Consider the following 27,906-nt stretch of genomic DNA (forward strand, 5'->3'; position numbering starts at 1 on the left):
ATTGAAAACTTGGAATTCTCTTTTACAAACACATCAGTGGGATAGCCTGAGTGCTAAAAATGTATGGGAGCTCATGAGAAGACAGGGAAAGTTCATGGAAGAGAAATCCACTGAAGTTTAGTAAATAGATAGAAATCACATATGACTTAAGAGGACCCTGAGCTAAAAATAGTTGGAAGCTGGGAAGGTATTGGGTACAGCAGCTCTTCCCTAGCCAACTGCTTATGGCTGCTGTTCGAGGCAAAGTGCTGACTGGATGGACCTTTGGTCTGACTCAGTGTGAGAAAAGATGTTTGAAGTTAATAAAGTTTAAAATAATTGATTTGCCTTTAAAGTTAATGAGGAAGAAGTTTTGAAAATGGATGGTCAATTAACATACAAAGTGTATTGAATGTATGTTGTGCATAGGTGTCAGGTGTGTTCATGTGCTTAGGCAGTAATAGGTAAGTCTCTATTGCTCTGTAAATGTACAACATCTCAATATCTGGAGCATGCAATATGTTTAGAAAGTGCTTAGGACATGTTTATAAATATTGCAAAACAAAGCAACCCTGAAGAACAGTAATAATCAAAGCAGAATACCTGGGTATTCCTTATACCACAAAGTTGAGTAAAGGAAGGAAAAAGAAGAGCATACAGAGGGTAAAATGTAGTTGTATTTCTGCAGTGTGTTGAACAGGTTAATGGTGGGTTTAGAGTAACAGTGTGAAATCTCAGAAATGCTTAGAAATGCATTTTAAACCTATAAAATGTGTATATTCAACAAGTTAATAAGATACCTGGAGAAAAAACAGCTGATGTGTAGTTGTACTGTGTGAAAAGTTTTACTCTTCTGGCTCAATATTTCAAGATAATCAATTTGTGACTTTTAAATATTAAAAAAGCGTGAATCAGACAGGTCTAAGTTTTTACTGTGCCAAAGGCTGTAGAAACTGCAAAACTGATGAGCAAGCCTGTGTCTAGATGAAAAATGTAAGTGGAGCAAGCCTAAAGATTATTTATCAGTGGTCACAAGAAAAGCAAAGACCTGTAGTTATGGCCAAAAAAACCCCACTCGTCTGTATTTTTTACAGTGTGATAATGGCATTTTATGCAAAAATGTTCAAACAAAAAAAATGTGTATAGTGAGAAAGTAAGCAGTAACTGAAAGGCTGAGATTTTAAATGTAAATGCAGGCGAAACAGAACTTTCTTTGTATTTCCAGTTGGTACTGTAAGCATAGGCAAGGCAGAACACAGAAAACCCAGGAAATTAAATGCAGCGTGTTGTTTATCAGTGAGCATTCTGGCCTACAAAGACTTTCTGAGCAGAGCAAGAGAAGAAAGCAAAATAGCAATTAAGAAAAACAAAATTACCCACGATGCAATCATAGTCCTATTTGAATAATTTATATGAAAATAAAAAAGGAAAATAGACTACCATTGTACTGTTAAATCAAGGAAATTTTGTCGAGCTGTCCTATCTGGAAGTAGTTGGATGTAGACAGAAGCAGCTAGACAAAGTAACGTACTAGTTGAACTGGGACCACTCTTAAAATAAAGTTTGTGGGTTTTAAGTCAAGGCCTCTATTACCAATAGGTGTGCTGTAATTAAAAGGAAAAGGTATCCAATAATGTTCATATTGAAAGTTTTGTTTTGTGAGCCCGGAGACAGGACAGCAATCAAACAGCAGGTGGCTGGTCGCTGTTACTTCAAGAGCTTTTAAAAAAATGCAGTGGCTAATGCACTTAAAACACCTTCAGTTGAAACTTCAGGAATCCAAGTAGACTGAAATATGCATAAGGGTCTTGTATTCAGAACACTGAACAAAGAACGGGAATATCAAACTATAGAGGGGCATGAAACCTCTCTGCTTAACAAGCTCAGTGTCAGTTGCAATGCAGAATTTCGAAAGAATCTAAGAATAAATTGTAAGACATTGTTTGTAAGTGCTGATATCTGCTATTCTGTCAGGATGCCCAAGCACTGGGAGAAAATTTCTGTCTGCCTTCAAGTACTCCTGGGGAGATAGGCTGATTCTCGGTGTAGATGATGCTGACATCCAGCTCGCAGAACAGGAATGTGCTCAAAACTGCTCTGAAAGACTGTCTGCAAAGACAAGGCTGTCCTGTGTGGCTAAATGTAGCTACCAGCTGTACTGTGCATTGGACCGGACATCAGAAAGAGACAATGAAAATAAACAATATCCTATATGGAAGGCTGGAACAAAAAGTAGGGATAGGTCTTTTTGCCACAAATCACTATTTTGAGAACTGCGACGTTAAGGTTCTAGCATAGGGGTATGTCAGTGAAACATTTCAACAACTGTAGTATCTCAGACTGTTTCTGCAGAAAATAGATATTTCTATGCTTGCTGTGCAGCAGTGACAGTTGCGCTATGCAATTTTATTAATATATCAAAGTCAGTCATAACACAGCCACATGAACATTTAAAAGAGCTAGGGCTCTTAAAAATAACTGCCAACCAAAAAGCAACATAAGGCAAGTCATTTATGGTTGGACTCGATCTTAAAGTCTTTTCCAAGCTGAATGATTCTGTGGTAGCAGGCTAGTACAGTATTTAAATTCAAGGTAAAATCATAGTTTGTCCTATAAGCTAGTCTGGTACTTTCCAGAGCCCCTGGCATGTGAGAACGCATCTGTTTGGTTCCATGGTGAGTGGTGCTACAATCGTACCTGCAATATCAGCTCATGTGGCAAGGGGGGCCTGTAATTCTGGGAGCATGAAAATGCATTTGGTCAGAAGATGCAGCAGGGCCACAGCATAGCTGTGACAGGCTCTGCTTCTTTTATTCATAGATGCCAGGATAGTTCTGGATTCTGCCCCTCTCCCAGTCTCTCCAGAATCTGTTTTAACCATTTGGAGACGTGATTTAGATCAACTCTTTAGCTTAGGCAAGAAGGTGTCCCTCTCTTTGTGTAGTAGTCTACAAAAATGGACAGACTGTTTTTTCTTGGGGCTTTTAAGAAAGTAAAGGAGCACTGTTCATCAATTCCTTTTTGTCTGTAAGCAGGGTTATTAAGTACTTGGTGACCCCTTACAATTGCAGCCTACCTGTAGGAAAAAGGGAATGTCTTTTTATGCTTGATATTTTCTTCATATTGCAATAATAACTTTGTTAGGAAATAAATCATATTTTTCCTATTTATTGGTATAAAACTATATTCTAGCTGTGCTTGAGAGATTAAATACTCTTGGAGTCTATTGTGCTAGAATAACATTTTGATAAATGGTTACTGTAACCAAGTTAGGGTAATTAATTTTATAATGAGCTTTTCAAGAACCTGTGTAATTTAATGTATCTCAAAGATGTTAGTCACATGTTTTAGTAATCCTGCACAGGAGATGTTCTTTGGATAACAGCAAAGCTATTTAGCAGCTGAATGGTTTCACGTGAAAAGCATATTATAATTTAGAGTGGGACTTTCACTTAGGATGATGTAGTGGAGTGGGTAGGTGGGGTGAGAAGGATAGAGTGACGGCCAATAAGTGAGGTTAAGTGTGATTTTTTTGAAGTGGGACATGAAAGTTATTTCTGTAATCTGTTTTTAGTTCTCTTGTTAAGTTAGTTGTATCAGACAACAGTTACTTTATTGACTGATTAGTAGGTTCACTAAGGGTGTTTAGTTAAGGCTTTACTGTCTTTAGTTAAGGTTTATTGTCTTTATTCATGCTAAATGCAATTTGTATTAAATGATGTCACAGTAACTGGTCCTTTCTGGCTTTTTTCTAATACGTTAAGATGAAGCAGTACTAGGTGGTGTGTTGAAGTGTGGAATGTGGTTTCTTGTTCCTAGGGCTTTGGTACCACCTTACAAAGTTCACATGTTCACCTTTGGTTCCGGCCACGTGATCCTTGTGCTGCAGCACATTGTCCTTTAGTATGACCCACAGAAAAAAGAGACTCATCTGGACCCATTTGAAAAGAAAAAAAGAAAAGGTGATATTTTCATCTCAGACCTATTTGTAGATTCATTTCATAGTATAGTTCCACAAATATTTGTGTTGACGGAGTTGTCACAAGTATTTGTGACATAATTTGGATGGGTGCTGCAGTGATGTGTATAGATTAGTTGTGACTAGGTAAGATCCCAGATACTGCCTGCCTGCTTCTTCCAGTTATTCCCAGTTCCAGTTTCCCACTTTCACGGTTTCCTTCTGTCTTCTAGCAGTTCTTCAAGATTTCCAGTCTGTCTCTTTCCCTGGTCAGTGTCCGCTGACGTTGCTAATGCAGCTGCTCTCCTTACATATCCATTTGTGTTTAGCGTTTCCCTTACCCTGCCTTCAATCTCAACTCCACCAGGGTTTTTGTTCTCAGGCAAATGCTTCTCTACACCAAATTCCAATTTCTTACTCCGAAACATGGAGGTAGAAAAACTTACTGAAGAAAAAGTCAGATGTGTCTTAAGCACTAAGAGGGTTTAAAAAAAATATTCCATATTTGTGCACAGAAATGAGTGATTATTTTGACTGAGATTTGAAGGGAGAGGCAGCAGGGTGGGAATATCAGTCTGAGGCAGATGCTTCAATGTATGATTTCAGCGCAAACTCTAATTTGGCCAAGAAACTGAAAGCAGTTTAGGGTTTATCTGTAAGAAGAAATTTGATAGAGTGGTTACTTTTCTAGAATTCTGCTGTACGGTTACACTTGTATGATTGCTGTTTAGTTTTATATGAAGTTACTTTGCAACCTTAACTTGGAATGTTTGACTGGAAAAGGGATGTGATGCCTCTATTGTACCCATCCTCCCAATATATTTCCTCATGTAGCTATCCCAGGGCAGTGAGAAATATCAGTGCAGTCAGCCGTTTTGATAACCCACTGCTGAGTGGAAGGGATAGAGAGGAACAGATGTGCATTGCTAGTCACTGTCATGTAACTTGCTGGTTTGACCTTTTTCTTTATTTTGTGGTTTTAGAGAAAGAGGGGTCAATGTAAGACAGAGGTGGACAGGAGGAGGTTAAACTTTTGGTTTTTTTCACACATCCTATTATTGAAGTACCAGGTTCAGTTTACTTGCTTGCTCTTCCATTACTTTTTTTTTTCCCCCAGAAAAAAATAGAAACAATTTTTCCATAAGAAGAATCTTTCTGAAGAATTTCCCCCCCCCCCCCGCCCCCCCCATGTAACAACAGGTTTGTCTGGCCTGGTGAACCCATCTAATTTAAGGAAGAAAATGAGTGTATTGAACTATCCATTGGAGTTCTTTGCCAGTTTTAGGTTTTTTTGTGAAGTGCATCCCAGCTAGTTTGGAGTGGTACAACTTTTAAAAACAGCTGATACATTTTTTTCCCTACTATTCTAAATTTTTCCTTTTTTCTTTATTTTCTTAATTTCATCTTGCTATCCATATATATAAGATAAAGTAAATATAAGTAGTGCCATTCTGACAAACTGTATTTCGACTATAGGTAATATAATCTTACTGTGTCAGAGATGGCTGAAATCTCAGAGTAATTCCAGAACATGGAGCTTCGTAACATTTATTTATTTTTACTTGCGTTTAAACTTTCATTATAGCTTTAAGCTGCTTATTGTTAGATATTATTTCAAGTAAGATCTTTTTAACATCTTTTTGGAGGGAGTTTATTTCTATAATTTGAAAGTATTGCTTATTTTGATGTAATGTAAAATCAGAAAATAGCAAAACTAATTTCTTGCTAATGTAGTTATGCTAAGCTCGCTATGTGTGGGAAGAGATGCTGGCGTACTCTAGATGTGATAGACTAGTGAATATAAAATTTTTTTAATGGAATTCATCCCTAATTTAGTAATACCACTTTGCTAGAAAATGATGTGCTTTATATGTGGAGATAAACCAAAATCCCGATAATTTGATGTCTGTGCAGGTTCTCTTCTGTTCAAAGATGCTAATTTTTTGTCTTGGGCAAATGCTTCTTTAAGAGATTAGATTCTGTTTACATAAATAGCTTCTGCACTCTTCATTTTATACAATAAACTTTCCATTTTAAAAAATGTACTGTTTTAAATAATATACTACTGCTCTGCAGAGAATTTAAGAATTGCTATTTTATGCCGCAGAGATGCACTGGTTTTATTTATGAGTTTAAGTCATCTATGAGTGTTCTTTTCTTGGAGATACACACACATAAGCAGTACTATATGCATGCTTAAAATGTATAAAGTAATTGGTTTTTTTCTGTTTCACTGAAATAATGTGGTCTGGAGTGTATAGCTGATAAGAAGAAAGATAACGGTGTAATGATCAGAACGTCTCTAGGCAATCAGAACACAAAAGCTTATTCAAGATACCTTTGGTATAATTCTCTCTGTGGAAAATGCAAAACCAGAAGATGTAATTTCACGCCCCCCGCCAGGGGCCATAGCGTGAAGCTTATACAGAGTTCTGCTAACAATTAAAGACTGCATGCATGCATGCTTAGTGCATGGATGCAGTAATTGGTTAAAAACTTGACATGCTCATAATAGAAGGTAATGACAAACAGGAGATTCATGATAAATGTTGTGCTTTTTCTTTGTAAAACCACTTTAATGTAGAAGACTGAATTACAGATACAGCGTCAGGTCAGAGACAGGTTTCGTCAACTCTGACTGATTCTTGGGAGAAGTGAAATTTAGAAAGAGGCTTGAGAAAATGCAGTTTTGGCCATCAGTTTTGTATCTGCACTGAGAGAGACCAGTAGCAAGTTCCTAGTGGACTGTTGTTTCCTGAAATGTAAATAGTGGCCAGTGGCTCAGAGTGGTTTCTCAGAGATACTGAAAGAAACAGACAATGTTTGTAGGTTCAGAAATATGGCAGACTTTGCTGTATTCTTATGTAAAAGTCACAGTTATTTTAATAGAGTTATATTAAGTGCATTGTAATAGCAGTCTAGAAAATCATTAGGTCAGTGGAAGCAGGATTTCAAAATTAAAGAAATAGTTTGGGGTGAGATGTAGAACAACTGAGTATACATTGTCAAGCCAGCTAAATTATGCACGTTACACTCTTAAATCGCACCATATTATTGTCATTGATACACATTTGTTTCAATTTGTTTTCTTCCCCAGAAAATATTCTGCTTTTCGGTATTAGAAAGATGTGTGTAAAAGTGATGTTTCTTTTGAAGTGTTACAATTTGAAAAAAGATAATGTAAAATCTGACACAGTTTTTCTTAAAAAATAAAATACAATGTTTTAAAAAAGGAAAATACACTAAAGACTCCCAAGTTCTGGTGACAGAAGTAAGTATGATCAAAGAGTCTTATGACTGAAATAAAACATTCTGCAATATTCCTTTCAGCCAGAGGCAGGCAAGGTCCCACAGATCTTGAGCAGAAAGAAAATGGAACAGGAGAGGGCAATTACCTGTGTGTCACATTTGCTCTTGTAAATGGTAACTACACCAATAACAGATATTCTTTCTGAAGTGATTTTGGGATTTACTGCAGTATGGGACTAGATAGTGCTACTGCTATGAGGTATCCACAGTGGCAACAGCTGAACACTGGAAAAACCAACACATCAAAACATTTTAGTCTTCATCACCATGCGGTATTATTGAGCATGAATGGAAACTGATTATTAGATGAGACTCAGAAGAACAGGAACGGACAGATTATTCCTCTTCGTCTAAGATGATGATGATTCGTTATACTTGAGATGAGATGAACAAACCGTTCTCTCTTCTAGGGTTGAATTGTTGTGGAAGGCTGTAGCAATTGTCCTTTTTCATAAGATTGTGATATCAAATAACTACTGGTTGCAAGAGTCTCTTCCCACTTCCTCCCCCAAATACACAGGGGTTTTTGTTTGTTTAATATTGTATGTAATGTTAATATATCCATCATAAGTACTATATGTATAAAAAGCACTACAACTCGGTTATAGTAGAGGGTTTCATTGCTTTGCTGCTTTCAGGTCCCATATGCTGATACACCCATTATGTTAATATATTGACCTCTTTTCTTTACTATTTATTCTCTAGTTTAGGGCCACATTGAACGTACTTTTAACTATGTATGTGTTTCTTAATTCTTGGGATTCCTTTGAACAATGGACTTGTTTCCCAGATACCCAGTACTAGCTTAACCCAGTGAAGAAATTGTTTATTCTGCATAGAATCATAGAGTCATAGAATGGTTTAGGTTGGAAAGGACCTTGAATATCATTTAGTTCCAACCCCCGTGCCACGGGCAGGGACACCTTCCATTAGACTAGGCATATTTAGGAAGGAATTTGCTCATTTTCCTGTCTTTAACTATTGGTTTCCATCTCCACTTGTTTTCTCTGTTGCTAGAGGTTTTCACACACACAGTTCAACATTCACTAGCTTTGCTAAATAGGCTACTGGTTAAGTTAAATAAAAATTCTAGCATAGTTTTATGACTATGGCGTGTATGAGTAGAGTTCACCTAAACCCCTTTAACTAAGGGTTCTCAAATGCTAAAAACTCCATGTAACTCCATCCTGTGCTGTCATCAAATTCTTAATTGTATGTATCAAAAATTTCTGTAGGTGGTCGAATTTCAGTCTCACTCTGAAGTTCCATACTGATTAATGTATGACCATTCCGGTTAAGGTTTCAGCATCAACACTCACAACACTGATGTCTTCCCCAGGTCCTTCCCCACAAGAGACAAATTTAGAGCCCCTTTCTTACTTCAGAGCTTTGTCTCTGTCTTCATTATATTCTGTTTTCACCTGTAACTTTATCATTTTTAGTAGGCTTTTTACCATGTTAATGGTAGCTGATATAGCTGATTCATTCTCTTTAGGCTTTGAGTCTTTATTGCAATATTCTCTTTCTTTAATGTTCATGTGGTTCCCTGAAGAATGGCTTAGACCTAAAAGGGTATTTAGTTTCCCTTGCACTCCTTATTCCAACACATAAATATCTTCTAAAATGAGCAGTGTCCGAAACACTAAATTACTCTTCCATTGAATTTCTCTGCCATGGAAGATGTGGTTATTCCAGGTGAAAAAAATAATTCTAATTGGCTGTGAAATGTAAAGAAATACTAGTTTCTTTTCAAGAACGGAAACTTCTGGGAGAAGTTATTTAATTATTCACTTAGTAAGCTTTTGTGAATGTTGTTTTCTAGTGTTTAAGCAGTAATTGAGGTGCAGTCATTTCTGTGTGTCCTGATGAAAGTTTTCTATTTTTTTTAAATTTTTTTTTTCTAGAAACTGCTACTAAACAAAAAAACCTGAGTAGATAAAACATTTTTTTCCCCCACCTTGGTTTCTCCTCTTGTGATATTTACACATTCTTTGTGCTGTGTCTAAAATGCTCTTTCTCTCCCCAGACGCAACTAGACACAGCAGGGTTTGTGTCTTTCCTGCTGTGAGTAAAATAAGGTTGTTTTAGGGGAAAGAAAATCAGGGGAGTTAACATGTACAAATCTGAGGAAAGACTGACATCAGTATTTCAGCCATTCCTGAAGCAACTTATGCGAATATTCTTTACTTATGGACTGGTGAAGTAATTAAAAATTTTGAGGTCAGACCTCCTTCTGATTGATTCACTGTTATATTTTGTTTCAGGCTTTTTTTTCTCTATTTTCTATATTACCAAAGTTACTAGGCTATGGGATTTTTCTTGAGATACGTTGTTTGGGTTTTGCAAAAATCTGTCACAATCTCACCTTACTTTTGCTATTTATGTATATCGCTTTCCTGTCAGTTAAAGGGATCTGTAGGAAAAGCAACAATACAGGTTTAAGTAACTGAGAACTTACCAAAATATTAAAACCAGAAGAAGCTGGATGGCAGGGAGACACAGGCTGAAGTCACTTGATACTGGGGCTTTTTATGTTCCTAGTTCCATTCCTGGTATGGCTAAGTAGCAGCTGTTTCTTTTTGCTCATTCCTTTCAGTCATTTCTCTCTTGCATTTTCAACTGTTTTTCCTTGCCTCCTTGTTTTTACATTCTTTATTTGCCTTTTATTATGACAATTCTTTTCTGTTAAATTAAGATATTCCACTGAGTAATTGAAATCTAATTCGATTTAGTTATTCATATAATAGAATTTATGATACTTCATGTAACATCATTATAGAAATATCTTTCATCATTGAATTTTACTTTAACTCAACATAATTAACCTCTGATTTGGCTCATTTTATATTTTGAATTGTCAACTTAATGGGGAATTCGTTTTCTGCTCTTACGGTTTCATACTGGTAATTTGAAGTATATAATCTAAATATAATAACCGTGTAGAAAGAAAAATGCAGAGAAACGTGTCAGCTTGTGTTTCGCATCATAAAGTTTCTGAATTGTCAATATGAAAATAAGTTCACATTTATGAAGTCAATAGAATCTGAAGAAGGATTCAGTAATCACTATTCTATAGTGATATATGATGCCTCCATAGTACTAGATGTTCTTAAATTAAATGCAATTCGTGGTATGTTTTTTTCAAGTAGTAGTTGTTGGGCAATGGCACTGATGCCCAAACTCTGGAGACAACTGAAAGCATTATGTAGCTTTGGATGCATAAATTTTATTTCTGTCTTTCAATATGAAAATGGGTTAACTTCCACTATAAACAAAGTAGTACACATTTTTTTCCTTGGGTGAAGAATAGATTTAATGTGAACTCTGGAAAGCGTTTCACTCCTGTGGTATAGGTGAAGGCTATTCAGGGATTTGTAGCCAGTGTAAGTTTTGAGTTCTGCTCCGTTGATTAAAATTAAATAATTGTTTTTCACTGTGTATCTAATTATAAAATATATTTGACAATGCATTTCACAATTCATTAGTTGTAGTAATATCTTTCACTACTTGGTTTCTTGTGTCTCTTCAAGTGTCTTCTGAGGTTTGAACACCCTAGCACATGACTGTGTTGTGAATTCATTTGCTTCCACATCTTTAGGGTGATACAGTGAATCACTTAAAAATAACCAAGAAAGATATTTTATATTTGAAACCTAAATTAGGATTTCACATTCTTAATTACTAATTACTTTATAGAATACTGTTCTTCATGTAGGACACTTGTAAAATTGATAATTGCTTCTTAAAAAAAATCCTACTTTTTATGTGTCCTGTTGCATTCTTTTTAATTTTTAATGAAATAATTTAAATGTTTTATTGATGCCTTTGTCTTTTTCTCAACAGTTTTCAAAATCTTGTTAATGTGATGGGTGATGGCATAAACTGGTAAAAAGGCATTTGGATTACATCATGGATATCAGCAATGGTGATTGATATTTTTCTAGTGGTGCAGTGAGAGCCCGCTCTATGAAATGTCAGAAGTTTCTATTTCTTCTAGTTTTGCAATGGTAAGTGTTTTACATTTTGTACTAAGAAAATAACAACTTTTTAACTTATGTAAGGTGTATTTCTTTAGAAAGTAACATGCCAACAAATCCGTAAAGATTTCTGTGTTACATATTATTTCTAATGCCTGTGGAGTTCAGCAGTAATTACTCGCCAAAGTGTACGTTGGAATTTGGTTTAATTTATTTTATTGGTATCCATTTGAAATGTCAGTTACTTATCCTTAATGTGTGCTAGCCTTAATTAGAACAACCTGGGTGAAATGGAATATCTAAATGACCCTGTTTTTCATGTTTGTGTTCAACCCCAAATGAGGTCGCTCTTCGGAAGGTATTGAGCTTGTGTGTAAAAGGGGGAGAATATACAGGCAAGTTTATCCATGTGGAAAATAGATATAAACAACCATTATAGACAACACATAGTTACGTGGGGTTTTTTTCTCTCTTCAGCTCAACTACTGATGTTTTGCTCATTTGCTCTTTCTCGTATTATTCATATTTTCTCTTAAGACAGAGTTGATTGGACATCTCACACTTCGTTCTGCATCGTTACTTTTAAATGGTCAGAATGGAAGTTAGTATGATAGCAGTTCTTTACCTGTATATCCAGAAATACAAACAGTGCCCCTTTCCAGGCATTCATGTACGGCAACGGGAATAGCTAACAAGCAGGAGAGTTGTAGCAGCACAGATGCAATGCAGTTTTGAGAACATTTGAAACTTCCACTTTGTAATTGCTGTTTCTTAGCTATGCAAAATGATGTGCTGTCTTACACAGTTGTATGTAGAGCTATACCAGGCAATACTTTTAGAATACATTACTTTCATTAAGAAATACTACTTGCATTATGAATACCTAAACAGACATTATAGAAATTACTGTTAATTGTCAAACAGAATTTTATTGCTTAAGAGGTGTACTGGTCATGTCCGTTCTCTCTTTTCTGCTTTAGGACCATTTGACACCCAAATAGTAGATTTGTGAGAATTTATGGTTTTCTTCCCCCTCTCCTTTGCTGAAGATGGAAAACGCCTATTGAAACAATTTTCCTCCATTTGTCATTTTGAGCCTTTCTAAATAACATGTAAAAGGCTTGATTCTGTATTTAAAATTCTAAGTCCTCACATCATATGTCAGTTGAACAGGTTTGTAGAATCTGGAATTTGGGTAGATGGAAAAGGGAAGGAATGCCATTATGTACAAATGTGAATCTATTCATTGTCATGGATATTATGACAGATTTGTGGTGATATGCAGTTTGACACATTGAATTTTTAAAGATGAAATGAATAGAAGGATAAGACTGAACTGATTTCTGTTAAAAATGTTATTTTGAGATTTGGCAAGTCGAGTACTTCTACATTGCACCCTGAAATACAGGCACTCTCAAACTGGACTTTTTAAACTTAGCTTCAAGTCCGAATTTACTTAAGTCTGATTTAGGTGATGATTCATCTTACCAACTCTGTGAAAAATTTTAAAATGAAGGCGGCTGGGGAAACGCTCTTGTAGTAGCTCAGAGGAGACTACTGAGAAGATAGAGCTAGGCTTTTTATTGATGTAAATGGTGCAAAAATAGGGGAGGCCCCACCTGGGTCTAAGAAAAAACATTTTCACTATAAGGGCAATTAAACACTGGAACAGGTTGCCCAGAGCAGTTGTGGAACATCCGTACTTGGAGGTTTTCAAGACCCAGCTGGACAATATCCTGTGTAACTAAATCTGAATTTAGTCTTGATGTTCGTTTGAGCAGTGTTGGACTAGATTGCCTCACAAAGTCCTTTCCAACTTGAATGATTTTATGATTCTGGTTCAGGTATTTTGGTTTAGTTAATTTTTACTATTAATGACTGTAACTGTTTTTTACTGGTGGGATTTTTTTTTTTTAATTCCTTGTTAAATTAGAATTGCAATTTTGTTTTGTTATTTACTTGTTTTGATTTGTTTTTGTTTTAAGCAACAGGTGAAAAAGCAAATACAATTTTAATGGCTTCCTTGTTAGTATGTGAAACCGTGTAACTGGAAACTGTGGGATATTAAGAATGTGATTTGATATGTCTCATTTGACCAGACAAACAATAATACTAATACATTATATAATACGTACAATACATAAAAATAATGTATTGTAGTAACTGGAGCCTAACTAGAACATTCCAGCCTTACATAAATACGGACAGCGTTGACACACAAGTACTAAAGCCAGAACAACCACATATGCCAAGTCAGCTACTTTGTAGCTTAGGTGGAAAACTTTTTTAATGCCCTAAGGAAATACCACAGAAAAAAGTGGTATTAATGGATTGCATAGGCATCTTCGGTTTTACTTTAGGTACATTTGTGACAATATATTTTTCACATTTGCTATGTCTGTAGTTGTTCTTAAAATATTTTTTCTGACTGTTTTGTTTACATTTTTTTGAAGGTTTCCCAATGAGTGGATCATGATGAACATACTTTAGGGACTTGCCATAGTATGGCTGCTTCTCGATCTACTCGTGTTACAAGATCTACAGTGGGTTTAAATGGTTTGGATGAAAACTTTTGTGGTAGAACATTAAGAAACCGTAGTATTGCTCATCCAGAGGAAGTTTCACCCCATCCTCAAATACGGTCAAGGTCACCAAAGAAGAGGCCAGAGTCTGTGCAAACTCAGAAGGGAAGTAACGGTGGAAGAACTACTGATTTGAAACAACAGAGTGCTCGGGAATCATGGGTGAGCCCTAGAAAGAGAGGGCTGTCTACTTCGGAAAAAGATAATGTTGATAAACAAACTGTGGAAAACTGTGAAAAAAAACAAGCAGAACCTGTTTCGCCAGTTTTGAAAAGGATTAAGCGCTGTCTACGTTCAGAGGCGCCCAACAGCTCAGAAGAAGACTTGCCTACTAAAACAGAGAAGGAATCATTGGAGCATAAAAGCTTAGTGTCGGACAATGATGCAGTCTCCACAGGGACTAAGCGAGCTTGTCGATGTCTTATATTGGATGATTGTGACAAAAGGGAAGTTAAAAAGGTGAATGTCTGTGCAGAAGGATTTAATAATTCTGCAATAGTTGACGAGATCGCAGGTTATCAGACTGTCAATGGAGTTGGTGAGAGAGACTCAAATTCTCTTAACTGTGATGACTGTCAGCTTGATGGGAACGCTAAGCAAAACAGTGCTGGTTCCTGTATGTCCAAGGACAAAACAGTAGCAGAAAATGGAAACTCATTTGCCCATTCTTCATTGTTGCTTAATAGCAGCAAGGAGGACAGTGTTGTAGACCATTATGTGCCTTGCACAAACTCTCAAGAACAGGTAAAGTTAGAGGACCACAAAATAATAAATGACTGCTTGCCTGAGGAGCACACTAATCAGGCAGATGAGCCAGCTACAGGGTCCTTTTCTGAAATCCAGTCATCTTTGTTAAGGGATTCGGAGGAGGAGGTAGATGTTGTAGGAGATAGTAGTGCCTCTAAGGAACAGTGTGCTGAAAACACCAATAGCAACCCGAATACTCATCATGACAGTGCATCAATCTCAGGTGAACCTGAACCACATTCTTCAGTGCTGGACTGTGTTTCAGCTCAAATGACATCTATGTCGGAACTTCAAGAACACAGATATACATTGAGAACTTCACCACGAAGGGCTGCCCCTGCCAGAAGTAGCCCTACTAAAAATAACTCTCCTTGTAGAGAAAACGGACAGGTTGAGGAAAATAATCTTAGTCCCACTGAAAAGAATGTACCTGTAGGTATTAATAATATCAATGGATCTCCCAAAAAGTCTGAAGAAATTAAACAGAATGAAAAAGAGAGAAATTGTAATACGGGAGATCATGGGAGTGATGGACTAAGAAAGCCACTTTCTGAGGGTAGACTTGTTGCTGGATATGTACCATCTGCCAAAGAGAGTGCCAACATCCACACTGCAGAGGATGATGAGGAAGAGCCTGATGTGTATTACTTTGAATCAGATCATGTGGCATTGAAACACAACAAAGAGTATGTGTAACTATGGTAACCATGAATTCTGCTTTTGTTTCTTACCAAAAGTATATAAATTAATACATATTTAAAGTACTTTCACAAAAATTTAAGTGCTTTATAATTTTCATACTCTTCAGTCTTCATTTTTCTTCCTTGTTTCTACCCCAAACAAAATTAAACTCTATTTAATATGCAGTATGGTACAGCAATGTGGTTTATACATTTCTAGCGATATGAATTCTTTAGTCAGAAATTCGGTGGGTTTTTTTAAGACACATGTGTTACCTCTTTTCTCTAAAAAAAATAGCTGGAAACAAAACCAAAGGAATTATAACCCTTAATTAGAGTTCAGTTATTCATCGGCATATCCAGTAGGCACAGCACATACAGTTTATGAAATTATCATTCTGTTGTACATAGAATTCAAGGTTAGATACCTATTTTCAAAGTGTCATGGGAAAGGCATCATTATGTTAAGGAAGATAAATCGATCAAATGCAGCAATTTGAAAACTTTCTTCGGAGTAAATTAATGTCTACATTGCTGTTTATATTCATTAAATGTAAATATATACATGTTCTAATTATTAGCAAAGAGCACTAACTTGTTTTTATATTTATCATCGGAATGTCTGTAAGTAGAACTGTGGTAATCGTACATTTGTGGTAACTGTGAAAGATTCTTGAAACAAAAGGGCAATTTTCTCAGTGAAGAAAGTTTACACAGAAAAAAATTTGTCTTCAAAGGGTAGACTGAGCAACAGTTCTTATTGCACAGTTTTGTAACGCTGTTTTGACTTCTGTGTTTTGCTGTTTAGTAGATGTTCTACATTTTGTTGTGAGTACTGAAAGGCCAAATGCAGATGATCTTCAGTTTCCTTCATATGAAGAGTTAAACCACTGCTAGTAGTTTCTGTAAATAATCACAGCACAATTGTTGTGAATATGGGGCACAAGGTACAGATGACTCTTTAATCCAGCAGAAGTTTGACTGGTTTTTTTGGTATTATAGTTGCGTTATCTTTATAATGAAATTTTGTTCAATATTAGATACGAATAAATTACTTTAATCAGATAAACTATGATTTCAAAATAATGACCAAATATCTGCAGCTTCAGCCATCAGCCCAAAGTGTATGGACACTTCCCTGGTAGATAGAAGATTGCTGTTTCCTAAATTATGAATGGGAAAAATGGACTGTTGTTTTTTGACGTTTTTTGGATGTTTTTATATCTGTATGTAGGATGACTTTACTAGTTATCACAGTTATTTATGTTAGTACAAAGATACGTTAGTAATGTATCTTTTATTATTATTATTTATTAGGAAAAGAATGATAAAGATCGTACCAGATTTTTAGATGTAGCCTAGATTTTTACTTCTTTCAAATTAAAGATGTCCAAAATGCGTAGTTTTCTAAAAATCAAAATCTGCACTTGAATGTAAATAACTGTAAAAATAAAGGAAATTTTTCTGTTCTTATAATTAAACATAGATCTAAATTGTTCTTGAAAAAGTTCAGGATCGTGCCCTAGTGTTAGCTTTTGAGTATACATAATTGCTCTGTAGATACGACTAGTTATTGTTCAGGTTGGCAGCCTGTTTGTGAGAGCTTGTTGGAGAGCTTTTGAAATTGCAACTAGGACTTTGTAGCTTGCCACTGACTTGCTGCCTGAATGCAGAATTCCAAGAGAGATTGCTGGTATTTTTATCCTATCTTATATTTTACTGATTTTTGGTGGCAAAAAAAGTCAAAGCTAGAATTCTCTTCTAGATCAAGAAAGGATAATTTCTACTTTTCAGAAGGAAAGCATGCTACTGAAGGTAGCTGGATTTTTTTTTCCTTTTAAAAAATGTTGATATAATTGGAAAGTTATGGGCAGTCTGTTGTTTGCAAGAAAATCTGTTATTTGCAAGAAAATAAATCTAGTATTCTGATGGTTCCTCATGATAATAGGGTCCTTCTAAAGAACTTAAGTCTATATTTTGATATTTGAGTGCAGTTGTCCTTTATCCGTAACTTCATAGTTCAAGATTTAATCAAATGCAGTACACTACATCCTTTTCAAAATCTTAAAAATACCAAAGTTCATTAGAGGATACTCCTAATTCATGTGTTACAGTTCTTCAGTAGTGTCTTAATTATACCCTTGTTTAATCTCGTGTGGTGCTTATTTTCTAAAATAACTAAAAACCCCCAACATTTTAGCAGAAATGTTTTCCCTGATTTCCCTGATGCAAAGAATTCCAGGGTTCCCACGCTGTCAGGTGAAGGCTGTTGGCTTTGTCTGTGATGTTTCTGGCTAAGCAAAGGACGCTGGTCTTCTGCTTGTCAGATCTTCATATGGTACACAGCTTTGGTTTTCTGTCCTTCACCAGTTTGTGATTAAACTGTCTTTATGGATTGGATTATTTTTTTCTCTGGTTTATATTTAAAAGCAAATTCAGAGAGACATTAGCATCTTAGCTAAGTGAAGGAGGTGTTTCTTCAAGAAGCCATTAATACCATTCTTTGGATGTTCCACAGTAGGGGAAAAAATGGTGTATTCCTCTGTGTCATAGAAGCAATTTGATATATCTGTAAACTAACATTATTTCTTGTTATATTACATAGCTTGATGACATACACATTCATACAGCTGATTTTCACTCTCCAAGAAATTACTGTAACATTGATAAAATATGAATATACTGAAACCTTCAACAGCTTTTGATAAGACTTGCTATAAGAAAAACAACTAAATGTGTATTGTGGTATTTTTGTATGTATTTTGTTCCTTTTTGAATGTTGTCATGTTTAAACAACATTCATATGTGAATATTTCTGGGAAAACTGGATGATATAATAGGAAAAATAATTATCACAGAAAGCAAATTCTGGAATATTATTCAGAGAGAAAGCTGAAATGATGGATGTTCCACAACCTCTTTAATAAAACAGATCCCTCCTACAGAAACAGATCTGAGATCTCTAAACAGAAATTTTATCGCAATGTAGACATTCGTGTAGATAATAACAGACTGATCTGGGGGGTTGTATAATTGTAACGTATTGCTGATGTTATTTTTTTTCTGTTACTGCACACACAATTTGAATTTTTGTGTATTATGATTCCTCCCAGAAAAGTATGGTTTGATGGATATTTTAGAATTTTGCTCTCATATTCTAGCTCAGAAATGTTTGCATTTTCTCTTGAGATATTTTCATCAAAACTGAAATTGTTGATTTGAATCTTTTTACACTACTTAATTTTTTATGCTGTGCTTAGTGTTTTGCATATGTCTTTCCTCAAGAGTTTCTCGTATCTCTTTGATGTATCTTTTTATAATTTAATTCTTTTTTAAAGTGCAGTACCTCACTTAAATTTTCTATCTTATGCATCATTTTATTCTCAGTACATTTCCCCCTTTGCTCAGTGTTTCATTTACTGCCCTTTTTTCTTTTTTTCTTCTTCTTCTCTACTTACTCTCTGTGGAGATTTGCAGTTTTTGGCAGGTATTAGGTTGCACGAGGGAAAATTTTTGTTTAATACTTCACTCTGAGTTCTAGATGAAAATGCAATTGAGGAATTGAGTTTTCATGTTCATATAATGCATTATACAGTGTATTTCTAGGAGCCTGTAAATTGTGATTAGCTTTATAGGGAGTATGTAGGGCTGTAGGTAGGTAAGCCCACTGAAACATAAGAATTATGCATGAGCATTTGCTTACAGGCATTCAGTTGCAGGAGTTAGGACCTTGTGTTTATTCAGTAAATAGATACTTTCATATCTCTTTGGTTTCATTTATTACTTTATAATATTTAAAATCATAATAGCTGTACTGACATTTAAACTGAAGACAGGTTAAAATGAAATATTTTAATACATCTCTTAAAACCCAGTCTTGTGAATTCTTACTGTGGGTTGTATTGTTGCAGAGGCCTTGGAAAAAGACAGGACCATGTAGGACAGTACGATGAGACTTAGTATTTAGTTGACTATTCATAGTAATACTGTTAATGTCTTTGGATGCACTTTTAATATTATATGAATGTGAGAAAGAAAAGAAGCATCTGTGACATTTCCTGTGGTACAGGTTTTGTATTTTATTCAGTCACAAACGTTTCTGCCTAATGAATCAGATTAAAACAGTTCTCTATGAAAGTTCATCTTACTGCACTTGACTTGTTAGAATAGGGTTTGGTGAGCCTCGCCATACCAATGATTTGAGAACTGCCTTAAACAGAATTTTCTTAAAGTTTAACTAATTTAATCCCGTAGCAGGCTTTTTCACTAAAGCGAACTTCTAATTTTACCTGCACCATGTTTTTTCCTTAACTGAATGAGAGTTAGTATTAAAAATTAAGCTGCTTTTCATTAATACATTTTAAGATAAAATCTCCATGTCTATCTTCATATGTATTGGGGAGGAATAAAAACGCTACATCAGTTTTGTAATTTATCCCCATAGGTTCAGATAGATATCTGAGAAGTAAGGTCAAATTCATCACACAGTATGGATTTATTTTAACATACAGATAAATCAGGTAATCTAACATTCCTTTGTAGTGATGTCATGTAGCTATGAGTAGCTAATACTATAGAATAAATCATCCTCCTGTATTATTTTTAAGGACACCTTTGTCTCGTTTTCCTCTGAGACATAATTTTAGTCCGAGATTTTGGCTGTTACATTGTTTCATCTTAAGAAATAAAGGGAATTGATACAAATCAAGTAAATGAAGTTCCTTTTTGTAGTAGCAGTTTTAATTGGTACTGGGGTCAAGAATGTTACCAGACAGCAACTATTTTGTAAACGTGTAACCTCTGGGTACTATGTAGAATATATCATCAACATAGAAGAACCGATGAAGTATACATTTTTAGTATTGAAGGATAATAGAAGTTAATAATTTTAAAAAATGCATATATGCCATATATGTTAGATTACACTGTGTTTTAATTTTTGCTTTGTTCCACACAAGAGTGGTGTGGCTTACAGTGATTTTTTTCCTAAACTACCTATTAATGTAAAACTTAAAGGTAGGGAAAATTGGTACGTTTTTTCAGAGAGTAGTTTCTACTGTCTGATAGATTGGTCTGTGTTCTTTGTAAGTAACAAAAAATTAAATTGGCTTTAAGTAAAAATTTAATTTCATGTAGAGGCTGAATGCTGCAACGAATTCATCTGCAAAATAGAAATATAACAAATCAATTAGAAACTTCTAATATGAGTTTCTGATCAACAGCACTTCAGTATTGCAGGTAATTGTGTTATTAAAACATGTTGTGATAGTGTAATGGGCATACGACTACATTTATTAATGAAATCCTTGTTATATTTACAGCAGCTTAAAATATTAAGTATTTTGAGAATTATTTACTGCCAGCATTATTATTTTATCATGTTTTAGAAGATCAGTTCTTTTTATAAATACTCATCAATGGAAAAGTTATAAGTGACGCAAAATTATTGCAGGACTAAAGATTCAGATTTAGTTAAGAGTATCCTCATAATTATAGAATCATGTTTTATAATTACATAAACTATTCAATAAATGCTAAATAATAGAGTTCTTAATTTGCAAGAGATAATGCGTTGGGCATGTGCTGCATCTCCTTTTCTCTCTCTGGTAATAAGCTTACTCTAGGAGCCATTAAATGTCACGTAGATTTGTTAAATTCATTTTTCGTTCTCTGAACATAGTTATCGTGCGGTCAACCACAGCACAATCCTAGTGAACAGCACTGTCAAATGCAGTGCAATCCTCATTTAAATAACGCATCCTGTGGAAAACAAAGCTTGATTTCTTTTGGATTTGTGTCCTTGAAATCTCTTCTCTCGTGATCTGCCTGATACCTGCTTTTCTTTTACTGCCTGTGCTCTCACCTCCAAGAGTCCTCTGTTGCAGCATCGTGTCCTGGAGGAGAGAGCGTGAGCTTGCTTCCCTGCTGGCTGACTTGGTAGCACGTGTGGATGTGTGTGCTGGTGGACTGACCAGAGAATGTGCATAGTAACAGTTGAATTCTGCGTGCCTTTTTCCTGTGGAGGCAGTAGTTGTGGGCTCTCCCCCTTTCCAAACTGCCAGTTTTTAGAGAACATAGAGGAACTCAACTTGGCTTTCCAGCTTCTGTTGATCAACAGGGATCAAAAATCATGGGGGAAAAATGGACAAATTTAACAAAAAAAAACCACTCCAAACCCCACAGCTTACTATTTTAATACAGAAAAAGGTAGAAACTGATTCTCCCGCCTGTTCATTTGGAATGCTTACCATTTCAAAGGATCCTAGGTGATCCTAGATGATCAAACCATCTAAGGATCTAAGGAAATATGAGATGAAACAAGAAACAAAATGCCATAGGAAATTCATGGTCCTGATGTTAAAAAAGAGACAAAACCAAGAAAACACGGGGTAGTAATGTATTCAGCCAGCACAGCTGTGTGGAGAGTAAGGCTCTGTATGTTTGTCTATGCATACAAGGGACACTTAATTACACTTTGCCACTTCTGCTTTTGTTATAACAGTTACACCAATGTAAAGTATGTCTGGTGGGACAAGGAATAAATTACGTTAACATAATTGTCTGCTTGGTAGGGATGTACAACTATTTCACTAAATAGTAGTAAGCATAATCATGCCACCGAGAAAACAAGCACATTGTGACTGGCATTTGCTGTGAGAATGCGAGTATCTTTATTCTTCACTTTTAACTAACCTAGCTTGAAATTATAACTTTATTAACAGTCTTAAGTATTTGTTCTGGTCTTACGTAAAGTTTTGACAGCATCCCCATCATGAACTACAAAACTGACTGGGAGTATCTTTTAGAAAGGAATTATATGAACACTACATATTAATGCGTGTTCTAGTCTCAGCAAGAAGTTCTAATCAAGATAGGTGTTTCTTTGGTACTAGAAAGTACTTACATGCTATTTTGAGAGGATGAAAGATCCTACTTTTTGGTTTCCTTTAAATTTTTTTCTTGGTAGGAAGAGCCAGCTGATTTTTAATTTTTCGTTATTGCGCATCTTTATTTTGCTTTTCATAGTTCAGGGTGACGATGTGCTGTTGTTTTGGATAACAACCTTTGAAAGTTTTGTGCTTCGTAAGCCGAGGTCCAATTGTGTTTGTCCGTGTTTTATTATAGTGAATGCTAATAAAAAGATAGATTTTGCTCATTTTCTTTCTTATTTCTAACTTTTCTTCCTCTTCCTTATCCAAAAAATGAGTGAATAATTCTTTGTATTGCTGTTAGAACATTCAGCTTCTCATGATTGCCTATCATGTTCTTGTAATCCAGCTGTAGTCTTCAGATATTACTGTAACAGAGTACTTGAGGGGGTATGTTAATTTGTTCCTACAGCAAGAATATACACCTGAATAACTGGGGGGGGTTCTTCCTTTGGTTTTAGTGGAAACCTGCATAAAGTAATGTGGCATGAGTTGAAGGAGCTCAGTAATCAGTGTTGTCAACTTTCTCAGATTTTTTTTTTGTTCAGAGGATTTCTGTACAGTTGTGGCAGTTTCATGGTGATATGGGTTTCTCCTGTTTCATCTCTGGAAGAAAGCCCCTTCTGAAGGGTTGCTTCCCCCCCACCTTGTTAGAGAAGCATATCTGAATGGAGATTCTGGAGGTGTCTGTGTGGTATTTTCTCTAGGTAAAGGAATTGGGATCGTTCTCATTAGAGATGGTGAGAAGGGAGGAGAGGAGTTGGGGGTGTGCTGTCAGTGTCTGCCTTTGTGCCCCTTGTGAGGGAAACAATTTTACTGCCACTTCCTCATGTCACTCTAAGCCTTGAAGGTAGGGGAATGACAGGGACCTGTAACTTCTTCCTTATTAAATGTCACTGTCCTGCAGGCAAATACTTTTCAAAAGTGCTGTTAAAGGAAGACCAAAAGGCTATATTAAAATGTGTTAACTAGGGGAGGACTGATGGATGAAGTTTTAACCTTTCACGTTGACAAGACTGAAACAAGTTACGTGTTTGTTCAGAGGCACAGAGACTTAATTGCTACTAAAAATTTTGAAAACTTCCTGAAAATGTGGATATTTGGTAAGGGTGCATTTGTACAGCTAATATTAAATCCTGGTGAGTGTGGTGGACAGCTCTTGACAAGAATGAAGCCTATAGAACTAGATGAGTGGGCATTCTGTTTCTGGGGCAGAGTTAAGGTTTTAAGACAGAAAGGGACATCACAAGTTCATAACTAATAAAATACTGTTCTAATGCTTAAAGTACAAAGTCTGGAGCTGTGAAAGTTAGAAAAAAGGGTGAAATTAGTGGAAAAAAGGCTCTTTTGCATCCAGGTAAAAGACTGCAGTAGTGTTTTTTCTTTGGTTTTAGGGTTTTGTTTTGTTTTTTTAAATGTGCATGTTGGCCTAGTTCTGTGTTGTTTTAAATAGGTGTGTATTATAGCCTGAAGCTGGCATTCAGAAATAGCAATTTTTGTTCTGCTGCTGGTATGATAGACTTGGGGAAGACACTTAGTGTATACTTCAGTTGTTTCATGTATAAAATGGAGATGCAGTTTAATTATTTACTTATCTCAGAAGTATTTTAAAAGGTCTGAAGTAACAAATATTAAATATGGGTAAAGCACAGTAAATTACAGTACATGTAAAGAGGTTAAGCTAGAGTGGAAAACAATTTCATAATGAGTTACAGAATTGGCTATATAAGGAGATTACTTTGGTTGTAGTATGTAAGCATTAGGTAAGGAAAAACATACCGTATGCTGCTTTCTTCAGGTAAAGGTGCTTTTATAAGTCCTGACAGAGTTGATATATGCCCTTATTGATTATGCCCTTAAAATCTTTTCTGTTTCTGAAGGGAGATCAAAGAAGGGCCACTCTTCATCAATCTTATCTGCTTCCTCCTTGCTGTTGTGTGCGTTCTCCAAGTCTAGCATTGAATCCCACCACTTTTCCCTAGTGCAGTAACAGATCTTTTAAAATCTCAGATGTACATCAAAATAACTTGCAGGAAACTCTCTACAGTGTCAAAATTACTGTATCATGTCACTGGCAAAGATTTCAGGCCAAGTTTAAAAGCTGAGGGCATTATTTTATATTTATGAACTGAAACAAACAAACCAAGCCCGAACAAAAATAGAACTTATTTGAAATGAGAAGATGCTGTTTGATCTGACTTAAAGATCTCTCTAGGAAGCCAGTCTTTTACTGCTTGGGGTTCTCCTTTTCCTACAGTAATTTGCAGTCTTATGACATGTTTAATATCTAATAATTTCTTAGCTCAGCGTCTAATAAGGGATTTTTTTCTGAATCACTGTTAGTAGACGAAAAGTCCAGAGTGATAAATGACTGGGTGTAGGAGAGCAGGCTTTAATCTGTCCTTTGCTAGAGTGCCAGTAGATGGCAATAAAACAAAGACTTGCTTAAGTCCTCCCGATTACTGATTGTTACCGATTTTGTGTAACAGCTCTTGGAAATACAAAAAAAAAAAAAGTTTGTTTTAGGTAGATATTTTTTCCACATATATTTTAGCCATGTTTTGTTATGAAAAGCGTATACTTCTGCATTTAAAACAAATCCTACCTGCACAACAGCCAGACACTTTTATGTCTGCCCCTTACGTTGTCCAACAGGAGAAAAGTGATGCTTCACATTTTTTTACCACAGTTTAGCTGAAAAACTTCACTTATTTATTTTATTTCATCCACTAATTTGAATTAGCTACCTAAAAGTTAAAATCTTAATTTTGTAAATCAGTTTTTTACATCACTCATTTGCTTAAGTTTTTAAAGTACAGTACCTTCTTCTCTTGAAGGGAGAAGAAACCTTTAGAAACCCATGCAGGGACAAGCCTCTGTGACTGAATGACTGCTGTTGTAATACTGAAATGAATTTATTTTAAAATGCTGAATGACGTGGCCTCTTGTACAGGCTAGTGTTAAGTCATTTAGTATAAAAAATCAGAGTAAACTTAAGAAACATGCTATTCTTAAGGCACATATACTCCAAATATATATATATACACATATATATATATAGTGGTTTCTAAGCTCGTTGTTAGTTCCTGATGCAAAGAAAGTAAAATCTGTGATGTAACTCTGTATGTAGTGTTATCACAGGATGGAAAGAATGGGGGGGGTAAAAGCATCTTGAAAATAATCTCAGAAAAGTGGATCAAAATGGAAATGGGTCTCATTAAGGTATAGTAGCTACGCTATTTTCAAGCCTTACACAGACAAGAGAGGTGCCTGCTGTGTTCCTAATCGCTATTAGAACAAGGTTCATGGAAATGAATAGTGTAATAACTAATTGCTTATGGCAGGACTTCCAGAAATACCGTTCTGCTATGTGATTATTATTCTGTAGAGCCATCCAAAAGAGTGTGAAGTACTTGTCACTGCAGCAGAACAACTGAATCAGCTGGAATCCCTGCTGCTTAGTATCAGTCTTTAAGAAGTGGCTTTCCTTTTTTAAACATTGATCCCTCAAAACCCCTTTTTAATCAAGGTGTTTTCAGCATCAGTTTATATACTATACTGAATTATTTAAGTGTTCCTCTGGAAGATTTCTGGCAATTAACATGATTTAAGAAATTACAAGAGTGTTTCAATACTAGGATTGTGAAAACAGAGAATTACATTCTGTAGAATGAAAGTTTTCCTACAAAGAAAACTGCTTCGGGATTTGTATGTGCTAACAATTTAGTAATTAGAACTGAAAAAAGTGTAACTTTCATCCAGTGTAGGGGGATATGACTGACTATGAGTTTACTCAAATTATATATTTTTAGTTGTATGAGTTTTTTTTGTTTTGGCAGATGTGAGATAATTTTCCTCGGTAAATCCTCACAGATCTTTCAGAGAAAATTATGTAACTGTAGCTAGATAATTCAGAGATGGTTGCTCTTTGATTGCCTCATTTGAAGGATGGAGCCCGTTTTACAGCAGGCTAGTGAGCAAAGTTCCAGTTACTTCATTAGGCTTTTTCAGTTTTGGAGAATGTTAGCGCAACTGCAGGAGGTGGTTTGAATCATAATTGTTGTGCTTATTTACAACGGACCTTGGAAGATGGATAGTAGAATTGTTGTCCGCTTTTCCCTTCATTTTTTTTTTTTAATAGTCTTGGAAATTATGCGCTTAGTGTCTTTCTCTTATTATGGCAAAAGTATTATGTTACTGTTTGAAACTAAGATGTGTATGCTCAATGTGTGCGTTGTTATTTGGCTGCCTGCTTTTTCAGAGAAATGCTTGGCTTTGTTACAGTCATGTAGGGCCAGAGAACTGAAAGCCTGTACAAACTTGTGAAAGCAGCAGTTGTTCAAAACTTAAAAGAATGTATGCAGATATTATGATACAGTTGGTTAAAGAGTCATATTGGAATTTAAAGGCCGTGCAGTGGTTTGGAGAGAGTGCAGTACTGCAGCAATTCTGAAGTACCTGAATGTGGAATATGCAAACTACGTATTTCAGGATTAGTATTTTCAGTTTTTTTCTTGGCAATGTAAGACCCAAAGGTGGACATTTTTGTGCATTTCAGTAGTTCTGTTATGCGCTTGATAAAATTGCACTCTTATTCCTGGGCTTTAGAATATATTCATTCATAAAAACTGAATTTGTTTTTATGATAGCTCCTGTTATAAATAGCTCCAAGTTAATATAATTCTTTAGTGGAGATGCAAAAAGTGCCAGGAAATCTTTTGGTCTGAACAGTTTGCTCAAAAAACCCTTTTTCTCTCTTGAATTATTTCATGGTAATAGTGCTATGTAGCTACAGATGAACATCACAGGACACATGTTTGAATGATCCTGAGATTCTTGTAATATTTTACATGTTTCCATGAAGACCAGAGGTATCGCTTCTGAACATTTATCTTCAAGTCCTTGATTGCTTCAGTGAGGTCACATGATTGTTTTAAGTAATTGGAATTGAATGTTCTTGTTTTGTTTGTTATTTCTCCCCAAGTGTAATTTCTCTTCTTTCCATTCAGACTTAATTATTTAAGGCCACCTCATTAAGATGATTTCTTCCCCCACTTTACACATGTGAATCATCGTTAAATTAGCACTTCATCTAAATCACCAACATTTCGTTGCTTTTTTCTTCTATGTATGTAAATGTTTTAAATGCAATTATTATTTTCTTTCAATTTCACCTGGAAAAACAGTCACTTAAATACAACTTGAATAAATGAGGTACAATGGCTCAAGAAAAGAAAGGCAGGTATTCATTTGACATCTCTTAGATGCAATTTTTTGTGTATGTTATAGAGCTGTTACTGTGACTAGAGTTAACTCCAAAGTCTTGTATAGAAGTTTTGGCACCTGCTGATAGAAAAAGGCTTTCTGTTTTCCAGGTTAAATCATCTCTCCAGATATTGTTAAACTCTTCTGTGTTCTTACGGCTGCATCTACATCAAACAGGTCAGCAGCCTGCCAGGGTTTTGTTTCTGTGGAGCATGCAAGGCAGGCTTCTGCAAAAGCAGTGCTGGCTGTCCACCTGAGCATGGACAGAGGTTGCCCAGCGCAGTTAGGCAGTAATTAGATGCTTTTTGTAAAAACTAAGTAAAGATCTTAATTCTACATATGATGATTCCTGTAAGCCCAGAACAATCTGAACTGCAGTATTGTCTTAGGCCAGTTTCGATGTGCCTTCACTGCTTTTGTAAGTTATTTCTGAAGTTTGTTTTTCACCTTTTCAAGAATAGCCCAATTATTTAACTTTGT

At 35.6% G+C, this 27,906-nt stretch overlaps 1 protein-coding gene across 3 annotated transcripts in view; it reads left to right on the top strand.

Moving 5' to 3' along the window:
• ZZZ3 (zinc finger ZZ-type containing 3) overlaps positions 1 to 27,906 on the top strand; it is a 62,173-nt gene that overhangs the window by 14,106 nt on the left and 20,161 nt on the right. For all 3 annotated transcript variants that reach the window (XR_008468015.1, XM_054211516.1, XM_054211517.1), the window contains exons 2-3: positions 11,090 to 11,253; positions 13,677 to 15,238. Coding sequence is in view for 2 of the 3 variants with exons in the window: in XM_054211516.1 (XP_054067491.1) it covers positions 13,728 to 15,238 (1,511 nt within the window). In the remaining variant the exon portion in view is untranslated. The remainder of the gene's footprint in view (positions 1 to 11,089; positions 11,254 to 13,676; positions 15,239 to 27,906) is intronic.

The sequence above is a fragment of the Rissa tridactyla genome, chromosome 8 (assembly GCF_028500815.1).
Source record: "Rissa tridactyla isolate bRisTri1 chromosome 8, bRisTri1.patW.cur.20221130, whole genome shotgun sequence".
In the NCBI taxonomy this organism is placed as follows: Eukaryota; Metazoa; Chordata; class Aves; order Charadriiformes; family Laridae; genus Rissa; species Rissa tridactyla.